Raw genomic sequence first — 15,469 nt, 5'->3', positions numbered from 1 at the left:
AAAAGGACTATAACTGTTAATAATTCTACTAAACAACAATTTTATCTTTCTCGATACGTAATTTTATCTCTCATAAAATGTAGGGGGTGGGGGATAGATGAATTGTTGAAATGAATGAATCAAATCAATCACATCAATTTAGTGTCAATTTTTCAAATCCCATCATGGTCTCGTGTTCTAGTTGGTGTACATTTTTGGTTTTCTTTGAAAATTGAGGCTGCTTTGACTACAGGAATAATTAGTAAATAAAGAAGTTTCTTGTTAACCACTTGAGTTTTTAGATAAAGATTATTTATAATGATTCTGATCCAACTGTCAAGGTATTATTCTCGTTGGACCTAGCTAGATTCGCACGAATTTGTCTCTTGGATTTTAACGTACAGGCGTCTCAACAGTTTATTCTGATGTTATTTTTATAAGGTCTCTAACTTCCTTCTGTCATTTACTTTGATTTGATGTGAGATTTGCCGACGATATTATGTCCATCTCTTCTTCAGAGGCTTGCCCTTCGTCATGAGCTTCACATGATTATACAAGTTCTACGGATTATATAATAACACAAAAATATTGACAAGTTAATGAAATTCTAAGTACTTGCATAAAAATTATGATCAACCAAAGTGCTTATTACATGATTATATAATAATATATCCATTATAATTCTAAAAATTGTTTTTGAAAAAACATGATTAATAATAGTTTTTGCCATAATTTGAAAAAATTTGACCACCTATAATTAAATTATTACTAGTATTATCTTTTAATTATGGATAATTTTGCAAATTATAATTTGTACCACCCAAATTATTAGGAAAGTTGGTCATATTGGTGTACAATAGATTTTCCTGGGAAGAAAAAATGGAATATTGATTTGGGGTGTAATAATATGATGAAATTATTTGGGATTATTGGGGTTGAAGAGTAATAGTAGATGGAAAATAGGTTGATTTTTTTTTTTGGTAAATATTAGAAAAATTATTATAAGGTATTAGTAATCCCATGTGTTTTTTTTTTTCTTTTTTTGAGCTTCGTGTTCCAGTAATTCTTGATATCATCATCAGTTCTTCCTGGTAATTGAGATGCTAAGACTGACCACCTGCAAAGATAATTGCATACGTTATTAACAATTAAATTGAATTTATTTAACGTGTAAAGGTTAAAAATTGCTTTTGAGCTATACGAAACTATGGACTATAAATTCAATTAATTCGAATTTGTATCGAAAATTAATGTAAGTGTAAAGCACACTCTATTGGATGTATATATGAAAATATAAAGAGCAAAAAAAAAAGTGATACATAGGATTCATTTATATCCTTAATTATAAGTTTCAAATTTGAGGGAAGAGGAAAATTCGAACGCTTTACTTTTTTAATGAACTTTACACAGCTTGAGTCGAAATTAGTTGGAGATTCGATACCCGCATTGGAGCTCGACTGATTCAGCTTCGCGCCGGGTAGGTGACCTTGAAGTAACTGGTAAAGTTATTGTCAGGTAACCTGAAGGTCCCCAATTCAAGCTGTGGAAACAACCTCTTGTAGGAATGTGGGATAAGGGTCAAAAATATCAAGATCAGTGTAATTCCACGAGTGGAGTATAGGGAGGTAGAGTATACGCAAACCTTAATTACCCCTACCGTGGGAGGTAGAGAGGTGGTTTTCGATCGACCCTCGGCTCAAGGAAAAGCAATTAAAAGCAAATCAAAAAAGAAACAACGAAGTGGAGAAGCCAAGGCAAAATACTACAGAGAGCATGATAAATTAGTCTGAAAAAGGGAACAGTAACTACAAGAAAATACTGCGATAATTGAAGTACATAAGAATGACAGATAGTAAAAAAAGTAACAGTAACTACAAGAGTAATACTACGACTAACTAGTATGTTAGGAAAATAGTTCTGCTTTAGGCTACTTCATCTGATGAAAACGAACTCACGTTTAGAGCAGACGTAATCTCAAGCCCTAACTTTGTGAGGTAGAGAGGTTGTTTCCGGTAAGATCCTCGGCTCAAGGAAAAGCAATTCAAAGCAAATCGCGAAAAGAAATGAAGAAGCGGAGAAGCCAAGGCACAATACTATAGAGAGCATGACAAAGCCGTCAAAAATACTATGATAATCGAAGTATAAGGACAACAGATAATAACAAAAAATTGAACAAGGAAGTACAAGAGTAGTACTACGACTAACAGTTCTGCTTTAGGCTACTTCATCCGATGAAAAAGAGCTCACGATTAGAGAAGGCGCAACCTCAAACTGCCACCTTGTTAGCAAGCACCCTTCTTATGTCAGGCAAGGTTGTCGATCATACTAGAGAGAGCGTCTCCTGGACGGAGAAGAAGAAGTAAAAAAACATGACTGCGTATTTTAGTAAACGTACCAGTGTTTGAGTCATAAGAAAATTATTTCAGTGAGCCACTAGACCATATTCCTTGAGTCGAGGGTCCTTCTGAAACAGTCACTCTACCTGCACGAGATAGGGATAAGGCTGCAGATACACCACCCTCCACAGATCGATCACACTTGTGGGACTACACTGGGCGTGTTGTTGCTGCTCGAGCATATTCATTTTCTCAAAGACAGTCGATGAACCTCACATAGAAGATATTTAGTCTTTTCCACGCCTTAGTATGATCCCTTTGATCCTGCATGCCATACGCTGAATCTGTGTAAATACTGCGGTTGCACCATACGACTAAAGTCGCTCATACCTATCTAGCTGGATGAATGAAAACTTCAAGGCAACTGTTGCCCAGTTCAATTTGCTCTTCTTGAATCATTCTAGCAAGCTTCGAGGCGTAAGGGCTACAAGAATGCAACTCGATGACTTGCAACGTTGGGATATCTCCGATTTCACAAGGGATTTCTTTTAGCTTGTAGCAAAACCTCAAGACTAAATGTTGAAGTGCTGGAAATGGATAACCACCTGTACTGGCTTGCTTCCAGAGAACCAAATCTCTGCTCTCAACCAACAGATATTTGAGTTGATGAAACCCCTCTTCGTCGGTTTCCCATTCTGGACCTTGAAACGAAAAATCTCTCAGTTTGAGAACTTCAAGATTTGGTAGCTTCGCGAGAACTTTAGCATCTTCCCATAGCAGAAGGCTGCGGCTCAAAGTCAACTTCTTGAGATTCGGAGGGAATGCATTCCAGAGTTGGATAGAGTTACGCGGACGAGGATTTTTCATTGACAAGTTGAACAGCAACTTCAGAGTTTCAAGTGAGTGCATCTGCACTAGGTTGTTGAGACAACTGCCAAGCCAATCCGCATCGAATGGATCATGGTTTCGACAGGTTACTAGATTGGATGCCAATGTCTTTAGGTTAGGTAATGCAGCAACGAGTCCATGGGATAAGGTGATTGTGCTAATAGTTATAGTGCAAAGTGTTTGAAGATTCTTCGAGACTTGAAAGCTCTTTTTAGATTGATCGCCGATGAGGAGTTCAAATAACAAAACATCTCCTTTCACATGGATGTGCCTTAGTATAGGCATCTTCAGAATTTCCAATGGAAGAGTGCGCGTCTCCTTGGTCGCCCAATAGATGATTAAAGTTTGTAGATTCTTGAGCTTGGATATCGATCTAGGAAGCTCAGAATTGACGGTGAGTGCAAGGTACCTCAAGTTAACTAGTTTTACGACCTGAATGGGGAAACTATAAAAGGAATAGTTAACTACATCCAACACGCGAAGCAATTTGAAGCCCATACAAACGAAGTAGGAATCCTCTAAAACCGAGCATGCTTTTGACGACAAGAAAGATCTAAGGTATGGATTAGAATACGTGTAGGAGGAGTAGGCAAAAATGTCCGAATGGAAATGTAGGCGCCTGTGAACGCCTGGAGGAAGATGTGGTTCGAACCTTCTCACAACATGCAAAAGTTTTTCGCGTTGAGCTTCTTCTAGGCAAAAGTTTCGCAACACATCATGAATGCTACATGTTTTGATTCTACCAAAGGATCTCTTGCCGACTAAAATTAGGCTTCTGTCGATGAGATCCTGCAAATATTCTCGTGCTATCCATTCCAAAGTCTTCGGCGATTCCAACTTAATAAAACCTTCAGCAGTCCATAACCTGATGAGCCTCCACACCGGGATCTCAACATCTTCAGGGAAAGCGCCCATGTAAAGAAAACAAGCTTTCAAATGATGAGGCAAATGCTTGTAACTCAATGCTAGTATATCCAAGCATTGCCGCGAGTACTCCTGTTTTACAAACGAAGAGTGAATACTTTTCGCAACATATCTCCATCTACTTGCTGTCGCGCTTACTTTAGAAAGAATTCCTGCTACCATAACAATCGCTAATGGTAATCCCTTGCATTTTTCTGCGATTTGCTTTCCAATCCATCCCATTTCGTCATCACAGCACAAGCGTGAATCTAATCCACAAAGCTTCTCTTGCAACAGCTTCCAACTTTCATCGACAGTCAAGAAACGCATTACATGAGGAGCGTTAAGGGGGCTGATAAACCGCGCAACTTTCAAGATTCGACTAGTCACCATTACTCTACTTCCATTGTTGTCATTTGGAAAACATCTTCTAACATCATTCCACGCCTCAGCATTCCAAACATCATCCATGACGATCAAATACCTCCTTCCTTTCAAGCTTTTATACAACTGTTCAGCCAACTCTTCATTCTCCATTTCGTCAAGTCTAAAAGCCGGAACCTGAGAGGTACAATCCAGAAGATCCAACAACAAATTCCTCAACTTATATCTCTGCGATATAGTTATCCATCCACGAACATAAAAGTGATACTCTATCAACTTATCATGATAAATTCTCTTAGCAAGAGTAGTTTTACCAATACCCCCCATACCGATAATCACCACAACATCTAACTTACTAGGATATCCTGTTAGTTTATCTGCAATACTTAAAAAATCATCATCTAAACCAACTACAACATCCTTTTTCGAACTCAAAGGTTGTTCGATATCATCATGTGAACCCCTATAACAAGATGAACCTGGTGTTGAACCTACTTTAGTAGCAGAAATATCATCATAAACTCTACTAATTGCAGCTTCAATAAGGTTAATCTTTCTATTATTACCAAGAAACTTAAATCCAACCTTCTTTAAACTTGAACTAGATGAATACTCAAACATAATTTCTTCAACTAAATCTTCTGCTTTACATGAAACATCTCTAATAATACCTTCTAAATACTTAATAGCCACATTATCTTTTCCATTGCCATCAAAAAAGCCTTGTAATAAACTAACCTTTTGTAGTAAACATTCAATTTTCTTTCTTCCTTTTGGTTTTATTGGACATGGATGAAGTTGGATGAGACTTTGTAATGTTTGCATTAAAGATGTGACTTCAGTATAAGCCATCTACATACAATAGATAAATTTATATCATATAGTAAAACGCATTTTCTGATCTTTCTTGAATTGTAGAGACTAAGAAGATATAGACTACTATTTTAAAGTAAGATAAGAAGACCAAGACTTTACAAGTGATGATGTCCATTGTCTTTACATCCATTTTTATGTCCCACATGGAATTATTGAAGTGTAGGTGCAATATGACATATAAAATTGAAGGAGAAGATATTTGAATTCTAATAATTTGGCACTCCAAAACGGACTAGTGCATCTATTAATTTATTAACTAGTCAAACTTCTTTGTTGCTATTATTTTTATTACAACAATAAGGAAAAATATACTTCCTCCGTTACAATTTGTTTGTTTGATTTTAACCGAGCATTGAGACTTTTGAATCTTGTGTCCGAAACTAGAGATATATGGAATGTACTGAAATGCTTTTTAATCTTGTGGTCTTAAACGTGACACGTGAAAAATTAGAATTCAAGACTTGGCAAAGAAGGAAAAAAATCATTTTCTAGACAGATTAAAAAGAAATTTGCTACTATTATCTTACTAACTTTGTTTAAGAGGAGATGCACATATGCTCGAGTAAAGAGGTGTGAGAGGGTGGGGCATGACGTAAGGTAGAGGTAGGTCGCAAATGTATATTCGGGAGAACTGATTATAAAGAACGTGATGTAACTTCAGCTAACAGAGGACATGATCTTAGATATGAGGGCGTGGAGATCATGGATTAGGATAGAAAATAGGTAGTTGTGTAAACACAGAGCAAGTGCCGGAAAGAAGAAGATGTTTTATTAATGAAGTAGGAAGCATATTAAATAGACTTATAGATAAACTAAGACAAGCCCTAAACTAACTAAACTAGACTAGTCCTAAATAAACAGAAATGCTGAAACATAAATTCTGATTACACTTCTAACTACTAACTGATTTGACACTTCTAACTACTAACTGATTTGACACGTGATGCTTCAATACGCCCCCTCAAGTTACGCGATGAGTCACTAAGCCTAACTTGAATAGATTCTTCTCAAAAGCAAGCTTAGGCAGTGCCTTGGTGAGGGTGTCAGCGATTTGATCGGCGACATGGATGTGAACAACTCGAACCTTTTTGATGTCGACATGGTGGCGAACAAAGTGAAAGTTCGCTGCAACATGCTTCACTTTGCTATGGAGGATCAGATTTTTACTCAGGAATGTGGCTTCAAGATTGTCACTGTACAAATTAACTAATCCCACCACACGTATCAGGAACCTGGTCTCGAAAATTGCAGCAAACAACAAACAGGAAAATAAACTGCAACACAAATTTACCGTGGAAAACTCCTTGCTCAAGGGAGTAAAAAACCATGACCTACACTGCTTAGGATTTCACCACCAATCTCCACTAATTTCAAAGAGCTTGGTTCAAGATTACAACCCCGCAATCCTAAAACTTAACTCTTAACTCACAACTCTACCGTTTACTCTAATTGTTCTACCCAATATATGAGCACTCCAAGAAGTCAAACCCGCTTCTTGTTACAACACCTCACAAACAAGAAGTCAAACCCGCTTCTTGTTACTCACACTCACAATGTTCAATAATAGAAAAGATTACAACTCAGAATCTATCCTATTACGGATTTAAAACTCATCAATTTACTCCAACTGATAACTCAACAAAGACTACAAACTCTAGCCTTAAACTTCTAAAACTTCAGTATTCAGTATTAAATACATATTATTTCCTCCGTCCATCTGTATCTTTCTAGTTTCCTATTGACGCATAGATTAAAAAACAGTAAATGATAGGAATAATTTTATCATATTATATTTTGATTATAATAAATTTAATACTTTTAAAAATATATTAAATAATAAGCTATATTTAATGCTAAGGATAAAATGGGTAGAAATAGATAAATTATCTATTTATTTTATAAACTGTAAACAGATAAAGATAGTCAAAGAAAATACTAAACATCAAATAATAAGCACAAAAGGAGCCACCTTATGGCTAGGGGTTCACACGAGTTTCCTTTGGTGAAAAATATTACTGTACTATTTATACAGAGAGAACGGCCAAAAGCCTCCCCTAAATTATTGTAAAGTGAAATTATTATCCAAAAACTAACAACCAATCATTTAAAATGTTGTGTGATGTACGCGCCAACATCCTTTTTACACGTGTTTTTTAATTTAAAATTAGTTTTTATTTACTTTATTCTTCATTTTTAGCACTTTTTATCATTTTTTCACCATTACTTTTCATTTCTTTTCCTTTTCAAACTTAAATAATTTTTAGATGAACTTTAAGTGGAAAATAATGGACAATACTGAATTTAAAATTTTCATTGACTTTGTAGTCGAAAATAATAAACAACATCGAATTTGAAATTTTCGACAATCTTGAAGTGGAAAACAATGAACAATATCATTATTAAATTTCCGAGTTCTTAAATCCGGAAACAACGAACAATACCAATTTTAAAATTTTCGACGACCTTGAAGCCGAATACAATGAACAATACCGAATTTAAAATTTTCGATGACCTTAAAGTCGGAAACAATGGGCAATACTAATTTTTAAATTTACATCGACCTTGAAATCGGAAATAATGGACAATATTGATTTTGAAAATTCCGACGATATTGAGGTCGAAAATAATAAACGACATTGAATTTAAAATTTCCGACAACCTTAAAGTGGGAAACAATGAACAATATTAATTATTAAATTTTCGACGATCTTAAATCCGAAAACAACGAACAATATCAATTTCAAATTTTTCGATGACCTTGAAGCCGGAAACAATGAACAATACCAAATTTAAATTTTTTGATGACCTTAAAATCGAAAACAATAGAGAATTTTGAAATTTTCGACGACATTGAAGTCTGAAATAATAGACAATATCGATTTTGAAATTTTCGACGATCTTGAAGTTGAAAATAAGGAGCAATACCCATTTTGAAATTTCCAACGAGCTTGAAGTCGGAACCAATCGATTTTGTACTTGGAGATAAGAAAAATGATAAATTAATTTTGAATGCCATTAATGAATTCTAAAAGTTTTTTGTTTGTGAGAAAGAAAAGAAGAAGAAGAAGAAAGAAAACGAATAAAGAAAAAGTATAATTAAAAATAAATAAAGAAATATTAAAAATAAATTTTTAATAGAGAGTGAAACGCACTCTTTCGCCATGTCAGCTTTTTTGGTAATAATTTTATTTTAAAATAGTTCAGGGGTCATAGAATCTCCACAAAGTATATGTGTGTAGTTGAAATTTGAAGTAAAGGTTTGGAGGCTTTTGATCATTTTCTCATTTATATATGATTACAATTATTTTTATGTAATTTGTCTGCTAATTTTTTTTTATTTTGAATGCTTTTAGTGAAAATTGTGTGTCTGTATTAATAGGAGTGCCATGTTAATAAATTCATTTATGTTGCTGAGACTGGTCAAAATGTTATTGGGTGTTGAATCCAATGCGAATGGGACATTAAAAATAAATAATTGGCACAATATAAAAAATTGTTAATTGAGTAGCTTTGACTTAGAAAAAAAAAAAGGTATAGAAAAACCTCAAAATAATCATGATGATGTTTCACTAGGCTTACAATCTTGAAGTACAATTCCAGCAAAGTGCAGTAAGCCAGTCAACAACATTTACATTTACAAAGATGATAAAGAACAACAACCCCATTAAACAATTCCTCAAAATAATCATAAAAATATGTTTTATTGTTTTATTTCAATTTTCAACAACTTCAGAATCTTCACTTCCAAAGCCACCACCAATTCCAGTTTTACCAATCCCAAAATCCCGCCAAATTTCATGGAATATTGCAGAAATGGCAATTTTTTTACACTTTGGTATGAACACTTTTACAGGTAAAGAATGGGGTAAAGGTGATGTTGATCCATTAATATTTAACCCCACTTTGTTAAATGCAACACAATGGGTAACTGTAGCTAAAGATTTTGGTTTTAAGAGAGTACTTTTAACTGCTAAGCATCATGATGGTTTTTGTCTTTGGCCTTCAAAGTATACTGATTATTCTGTTAAGTCAAGTTCTTGGAGAAATGGGTATGGTGATGTTGTTGGTGAATTGGCTGATGCTGCAAGAAAGAGTGGATTGGAATTGGGGTTGTATCTTTCTCCATGGGATAGACATGAACATTGTTATGGGGAGACTCTTGAGTATAATGAATATTATATGGGACAAATGACTGAGTTGCTTACTAGGTAAAGTTTGCAACTTTTTGTTCTGTAGTCGAGCGTTGTCTAGTTTCCTTATCAATATTATGTTTGTTGTCGATTTTAGTTGTACATGTTGCTTCCTTTGCTTTAGTTATCAGTGTTATTTGTCGTCGCTACTTGAGAAGCTTTATTTGAGCTAAGGGTCTATCAAAAATAGTATTTCTATCTCTATCTCAAGTTCTTGGAGAAATGGGTCTAGTGATATTGTAGATGAATTAGCTAAAGCTGCAAGAAATGGTGGGCTGGAATTGGGGTTGTATCTTTCTCCTAGGATAGACATGAGCTGTGATGGTAGAGAGGTTGTTTCCGATAGACCATAGACAACAACAATTTACCAGTGTAATCTCACAACTGAGGTCTGGGGAGGGCAGCGTGTACGCGGCCTTACCCCTACCTTGTGAAGGTAGAGAGGTTGTTTCCGATAGACCATCGGCTGAAGTGAAACATAGCAAAATATGTAAGATTTTAGATGCGGTGGTACGCATAGTTTTCATAGTTAGTAAGATAGTAGTTACAACCTTTATTAGGGAATTTGGATTATGACTTTACGGTGCCAATCTAGAATGATTCATTTTTGATCAGGAGAAGTTATGAAAGGACTAATTTAGAATGATTCTTTAAGTATGAGTTCTAGGATGACAAGGATTTGCGAGTCGTTATACTTACTAATGACTTCAAACAACAACTACTACTAGTACTCCACTTCAATTCCAAGCTTGACGGGGTCGGCTTCGTGGATCCTATTCAATTCGCTCCTTTTTGGTCTTATTTGGTGCTAATGGTTTTGAAGCAACACAAATATCAACATATCACAGTTTAATTGTTTGTGCCAGACTGCACGTTTATGAACGTCGTAGTATTTTAGAAGCTTTAAAGTATATTCTGTTGGCTTCCATATCTCAAAGCTAGCTGTAACATGAACTTTGTGCGGCTTATCTGAATCTAAGTTGCTCAGACTCTCCAAAAATGTTGCCGCACCCGTGTCGGATCCTTCAGAAATACACTATTTTTTGAGGATCCGACATGCACCCGTAGACATTTTTGAAGAGTCTGAGCAACTTAGATCTGTATGATATATTCCTAATTTAGTTCTAGGAATAATCAATAAACCTTATTCAAATGGAAAATACTACTTTTTTCCCTAGAACAGCCAAATTTAACTATAGACACGAGACTCGAGTTGTGATACTTCAGGTCATGTTACCAAAATAGCAGAGGATCCGACTCCCACCAAGTATAAGTTTGTACGTATTTTGATTGTTTAGTTCGCTATTTCTTGTCATTATAATATAAAGTTGATTAGTATAAGAGTTGTTTCATCAGTTTCTAAGTTATCATTTGGTTAGATCAGAAGAATTTCAACGTCCTGTTGAAAAAAGAAAAAAGAGAACTCCTTGATTATGAATTTTAAGGGTTTTCGTTAGTTATGCTTTTATTAAAGGTAAGTATAAAGGAGAAGTGATAGAAGAGCATTTCACACCTTGGACCAATTTGATATGCGTTGTGCCTATGTTGCTCAGACTCGTCAAAACTGTTGATGGGTGCGTGTTGGATCCTCCAAGAATAGTGTATTCTTTAAGGGTCCAACACAGGTGCGGCAATACTTTTAAAGAGTCCGAGCAGCTTAGCTTGGTGCTCATCAAGCAAAGCAAATCACAGTGAAAACTATCGCTTACCATTTCTTTATTATCTCGTGTACTCATGAACTCTTTTTTGTGTTGAGGAAATTAACTTGTTTTGAGTGCGATGAAGTATCATCCACTCACTTTCCTTAACGTAAAAGGCGTTGTTATCAAAAAATGCACGCACATTTAGACAAAGAAATATGTGAAACTTGATTATACAGGACATATAGGCAGAATTTATGAAATTAACTGCTTTCTTTTTCGTGCTGCGTTTCAATGATTACATAAACTTCTAACAGCAATCACTTCCGATCTCCACGGTGCCAAAAAACACTGTTGAGCAGATATGGAGAGGTTACATATGTTTTTTTAGATGGCGCAAAAGGTGAAGGCGAGAAGGATATGGAGTATTTCTTTGATGATTGGTTTAGCCTTATTCATCAACTCCAACCTGGAGCTTCGATTTTCACTGATGCTGGTCCCGATACGAGGTGGGTCGGGAACGAGAATGGTGTAGCTGGAACCACTTGCTGGTCCCTTTTCAACGGGAGTGCTGTCACGATTGGTGGTGATAATGATCGCATGTAAGTCTTGCTTTATTAGTTTCATTTTCATCATATTCTTATTTTGCTTTCCGCGGAACTTCTCCCCTCATTGTTTGCTGTTATAATGATTCATATCCTTCACGTCCTCAGAGGTTTGGCTAAGCGTTTAACTTCAGATTGTAAGGTGTTTCGACTACATAAGAAAAAACTGGAATTAGATCTTGGAAATGATCAACTCAAATAGACGCTCATCGTAAGCTTTTTTTATCCTCCTCGAGCTTTTCCATCACGATTTTCTCTTCGAGAAGACTTGCCTCGTCGATTCTTGCCCTCGTTCTTTCTATCTTGGACATTTAGATGTTCATACAAAGCATAGGCTAGACAAGCGGTACACTTCACACCAACCCAACCGTGAGACATTCTTGCAACTACGGAAACTGCAATAATCGCCGTGACGGACGCTTTGTCAGTTCATTTTTTGTATAACCTCAATTCTATAATTAAGAAAAAAGGTGAATAGTGGATTGGGCGCAGCACATCATGAGTCGAAGCCTACTACCGACAAAGAAACCAGGTAGTTAAGCGGGACTAGGGTAGAGTGGCATGCCCATTAACTCCTACGGTTTGAACCTGTCGGGCAACTGTGGTTTGGGCTAGCTAACGCACATGGATTTCTCGATTATAATTTTTTTTCTTTAAAAAAAAGGATCACTCTATTCGCTAGTATCAAAAAAATTTAATACTTGACCTGGCTCAGTTATACAAATTTGCAGAAAACTCCTACGATTTTTCGTTTGTGATCAATATGTATTCGTTAGGTGAGTTCTGTACTGAATATCACTCGCTGCATAGATTTGTCAAACTTATCCAGTTTGACATATCACATGGAGTATGATAAAGAAATGGACCTCGGGCCTAACTCAATCTCAAAAACTAGTTCGTGAGAGGAAGATTGCCCAAGACCATATAAGCCCCCCCACCACCACCACACCCACACACCCATACCACATCCCTCTTTTTAATATGGACGTCAACATCGAAAATGAGAATTGGACGGGTCCCACTCTGATACCATGATTAAGAAATGAACGTTGGGCCTAACTCAATCCCAAAAGCTAGCTCGTGAAGGGAGCATTGCTTAAGACCATATAAGGAGAGGAGACCAAGGACCCTAATACCCATCTATGTGGAACTCAACAGAGTAAATAAACCTATTCCGTTTCTTACACTGGAACTTCGTTAAGAAGCTAGGACCCTACTGCTTAAGTTGGCAAGATTTTTGCTTTAGCATACGCTACCTACCTAGATGGAGATTGTCGCAATGTGGTAAGAGTATGACTTTCATCAGGTCTTTTTGTGCACAAACTAGGCCAACTAATCGCTAATAATAACACGTTCAAAAAAAAAAAATTAAAGGCCTCTATCACTCTTAAAGTCCGTTAATTGAGACGAGAAACCTATGTGAATGAAGTGCCTTCACATATGCATCGCAATGTCTTTCCTGCATTAGTAAACTACTCCTTCTCGGCACACTGAGCTTCCTTTTATCCTCGTTATTTTTCATGTATTCAACAGATATACGTCGGAGGGGGATGCCTTTGGCCAAGACTGGATGCCTGCCGTGTGTGATGTGTCCATCCGAACTGGTTGGTTTTGGCATGAATCCGAAAAGCCAAAAAGTGCAATGACTCTTCTGGATTTGTATTACAAATCAGTCGGTAGAAACTGTCCGTTGTTGTTAAATGTACCCCCAAACTCATCCGGTCTCATATCAGACGAAGATATACAAGTCCTCGAAGAGTTCTCCAAGCTTCGTAATTCTATATTCTCCCATAATTTTGCGGAATCTGCTCTTGTTTCTGCCAGCAGTACACGAGGAGATTCGAGTGATTCTCAGTTTGCGCCCATGAATGTAATCGAGGAAGGATTATATACGTATTGGACACCAGATCAGGAACAACAATCAGACTGGACACTCTATTTAGAATTTCAACAGGCTATAACTTTCAATGTCTTGGGACTTCAAGAACCAATTCAAATGGGGCAGCGGATTAGCGAGTTTCATCTCGATATGTTAGATGAAAATGGGAAATGGCAACACGTGGTAAGTGGAACGACAATAGGATACCGAAGACTGTTACTCTTTCCGACAGTGAAATCCCACCTGCTAAGGTTGGTTATCGACAAGTCCAGGGCGTGCCCTCTAATCTCACACATCGGAATTTACATGGATTCCTATTCTGTTACTCAACATGTCTCCGATACACACAACAAATCAAAGTTCATCGACAACTTTGTTTTCCGGAGAACTGCATACAACCAGTCTCGATCTGCTTCCATCTAAGCTTCATCGAGCAGCTTTAAGTGTACAAATTATCTCCTTTTTTGTTTTGTTTGTTTTTCTGATGCTTTTGCGCATTGATTTTTCTTCGACTTCTGGTGTTGTAACATAATGTACCGGACATGAACCTTGATCTAGTGATTTTCCGCCTTATTTCAGGCGGCGTTCAAGTATGAAGTTCATCATTCACTGGATTCGAATCCCCCACTACTAGGGTCAGTGGCGGATTCAGGATTTGTAGATCGTGGGTGCTCGAAAGGTTCGAACATGCATATTGATGCCTAAAGTTTTAAGGTTTCGCCTGAAAAGTAAAACACCCATCTATCTTCTTAGCTTACCGGGTGCTTTTCTAAATCTTATAATTATACCTAATCTGCGTTGGATTTAAGGAATGTCGGAGCACCAAAAAGTCCCATAAAACCCAATGTGGTCCAATCCGTTTCGCGCAAAGTGGAAGTTTAGTGCATCGTACCGTCTTTTTGTTAATGTTAAGTAAATGACCTCAAGACATCTTAGCATATTTAATTTAAGTTAATTTACGCTATGAATCTGAATGCACATCCGATCGACATTTATGGAGCAAGTGTCTATAGAATCTCTTAATGTATCAGTCATCCTAATATACTATCACAAATATAAGTAAAATGTTTATTAGAAGAAATAGTTTTTTTTTTTTTTTTTAGGACAAACAACATAAATCTCAATTATTTAGTACTTAATTATATCTTATACCAACTTTTTCAAAATTACATAAAATCTTAAATTTTGAAGATCCGGATACATTATTGAGGATCGAATACATTACTTTCCAATATATAATTAATCAATCAAATTTATGTATCAGTAACAGAGATCTCATTTCGATTCATAAGTAATTCAAATTTCATTCCGATATATAAGTTTTATGTATCAATAACACACAAAAAAAAAATTTGATATATATTTTTTTAAGCATATTTTCAATCAAATACATCAGTGAATTTTTCTTTTTACTACATACTAACTACTCATACCTCTTAACAAATTCTTTTAAAAATACTACTACATAACATGTGAAACTTTTATTACTAGTTTTTAGCCGGAATTATATAACATCATATTTATTTTTATTAAACTACATAAAATTCTTATCATTTTTATTAATTAACTAACTCCCCCCTCCCTTTATTTTATTTTATTTTTAAAATAGTCAGATACATCCACAAATACATAAATTTTCGGATAGATAATTTTAATTATGTATTCTCTTTAGTTAAGTTAATGTATTATGTATCTCGACCAAATAATTTCAGAAATAAATGTATCTCAGTAATTAAAATTATGTATCTCAACTTCAAAATTATGTATTCAAACAAAAATTGAGCAATTA

At 35.7% G+C, this 15,469-nt stretch overlaps 2 protein-coding genes across 4 annotated transcripts; one reads left to right on the top strand and one right to left on the bottom strand.

Annotated features, from left to right (window-relative positions):
- Positions 1–981: 981 nt before the first annotated feature.
- LOC107846087 (putative late blight resistance protein homolog R1B-16) lies at positions 982–5,472 on the bottom strand. 2 transcript variants are annotated; one of them, XM_047399937.1, is made up of 2 exons: positions 2,375–5,472; positions 982–1,096 (listed from the first exon to the last, which is right to left on the bottom strand). In XM_047399937.1, the coding sequence occupies exon 1, from the start codon at positions 5,340–5,342 to the stop codon at positions 2,706–2,708; it is 2,637 nt and encodes an 878-aa protein (XP_047255893.1). In that variant the 5' UTR covers positions 5,343–5,472; the 3' UTR covers positions 982–1,096; positions 2,375–2,705. The 2 variants fall into 2 exon arrangements, with proteins under 2 accessions (XP_047255893.1, XP_047255894.1); XM_047399938.1 differs by lacking the exon at positions 982–1,096 and having other exon boundaries at positions 2,047–4,667; positions 5,229–5,470.
- Positions 5,473–8,861: 3,389 nt separating this feature from the next.
- On the top strand, positions 8,862–14,277 carry LOC107847487 (alpha-L-fucosidase 1). Of its 2 annotated transcripts, none has more exons than XM_016691767.2 (3): positions 8,862–9,574; positions 11,514–11,798; positions 13,335–14,277. In XM_016691767.2, the coding sequence occupies exons 1-3, from the start codon at positions 9,009–9,011 to the stop codon at positions 14,101–14,103; spliced, it is 1,620 nt and encodes a 539-aa protein (XP_016547253.1). In that variant the 5' UTR covers positions 8,862–9,008; the 3' UTR covers positions 14,104–14,277. The 2 variants fall into 2 exon arrangements, with proteins under 2 accessions (XP_016547253.1, XP_016547254.1); XM_016691768.2 differs by having other exon boundaries at positions 8,864–9,574; positions 11,559–11,798.
- The last annotated feature ends 1,192 nt before the right edge of the window (positions 14,278–15,469 follow it).

This window comes from Capsicum annuum, chromosome 11 (assembly GCF_002878395.1).
Source record: "Capsicum annuum cultivar UCD-10X-F1 chromosome 11, UCD10Xv1.1, whole genome shotgun sequence".
Classification (NCBI taxonomy): Eukaryota; Viridiplantae; Streptophyta; class Magnoliopsida; order Solanales; family Solanaceae; genus Capsicum; species Capsicum annuum.
Note: the sequence above shows the minus strand (reverse complement) of the source record. Positions and strands in the feature narration are given on the sequence as shown.

What these genes read in the sequence shown, in the direction of transcription:
- LOC107846087 (XM_047399937.1), bottom strand. Translation starts at nt 5,342, where the DNA reads ATGGCTTATACTGAAGTCACATCTTTAATGCAAACATTACAAAGTCTC.
- LOC107847487 (XM_016691767.2), top strand. Translation starts at nt 9,009, where the DNA reads ATGATAAAGAACAACAACCCCATTAAACAATTCCTCAAAATAATCATA. An exon ending in ATGACTGAGTTGCTTACTAG is followed by an intron (nt 9,575 to 11,513) that starts GTAAAGTTTGCA and finishes AACTTCTAACAG; the next exon opens with CAATCACTTCCGATCTCCAC. An exon ending in GGTGGTGATAATGATCGCAT is followed by an intron (nt 11,799 to 13,334) that starts GTAAGTCTTGCT and finishes TGTATTCAACAG; the next exon opens with ATATACGTCGGAGGGGGATG.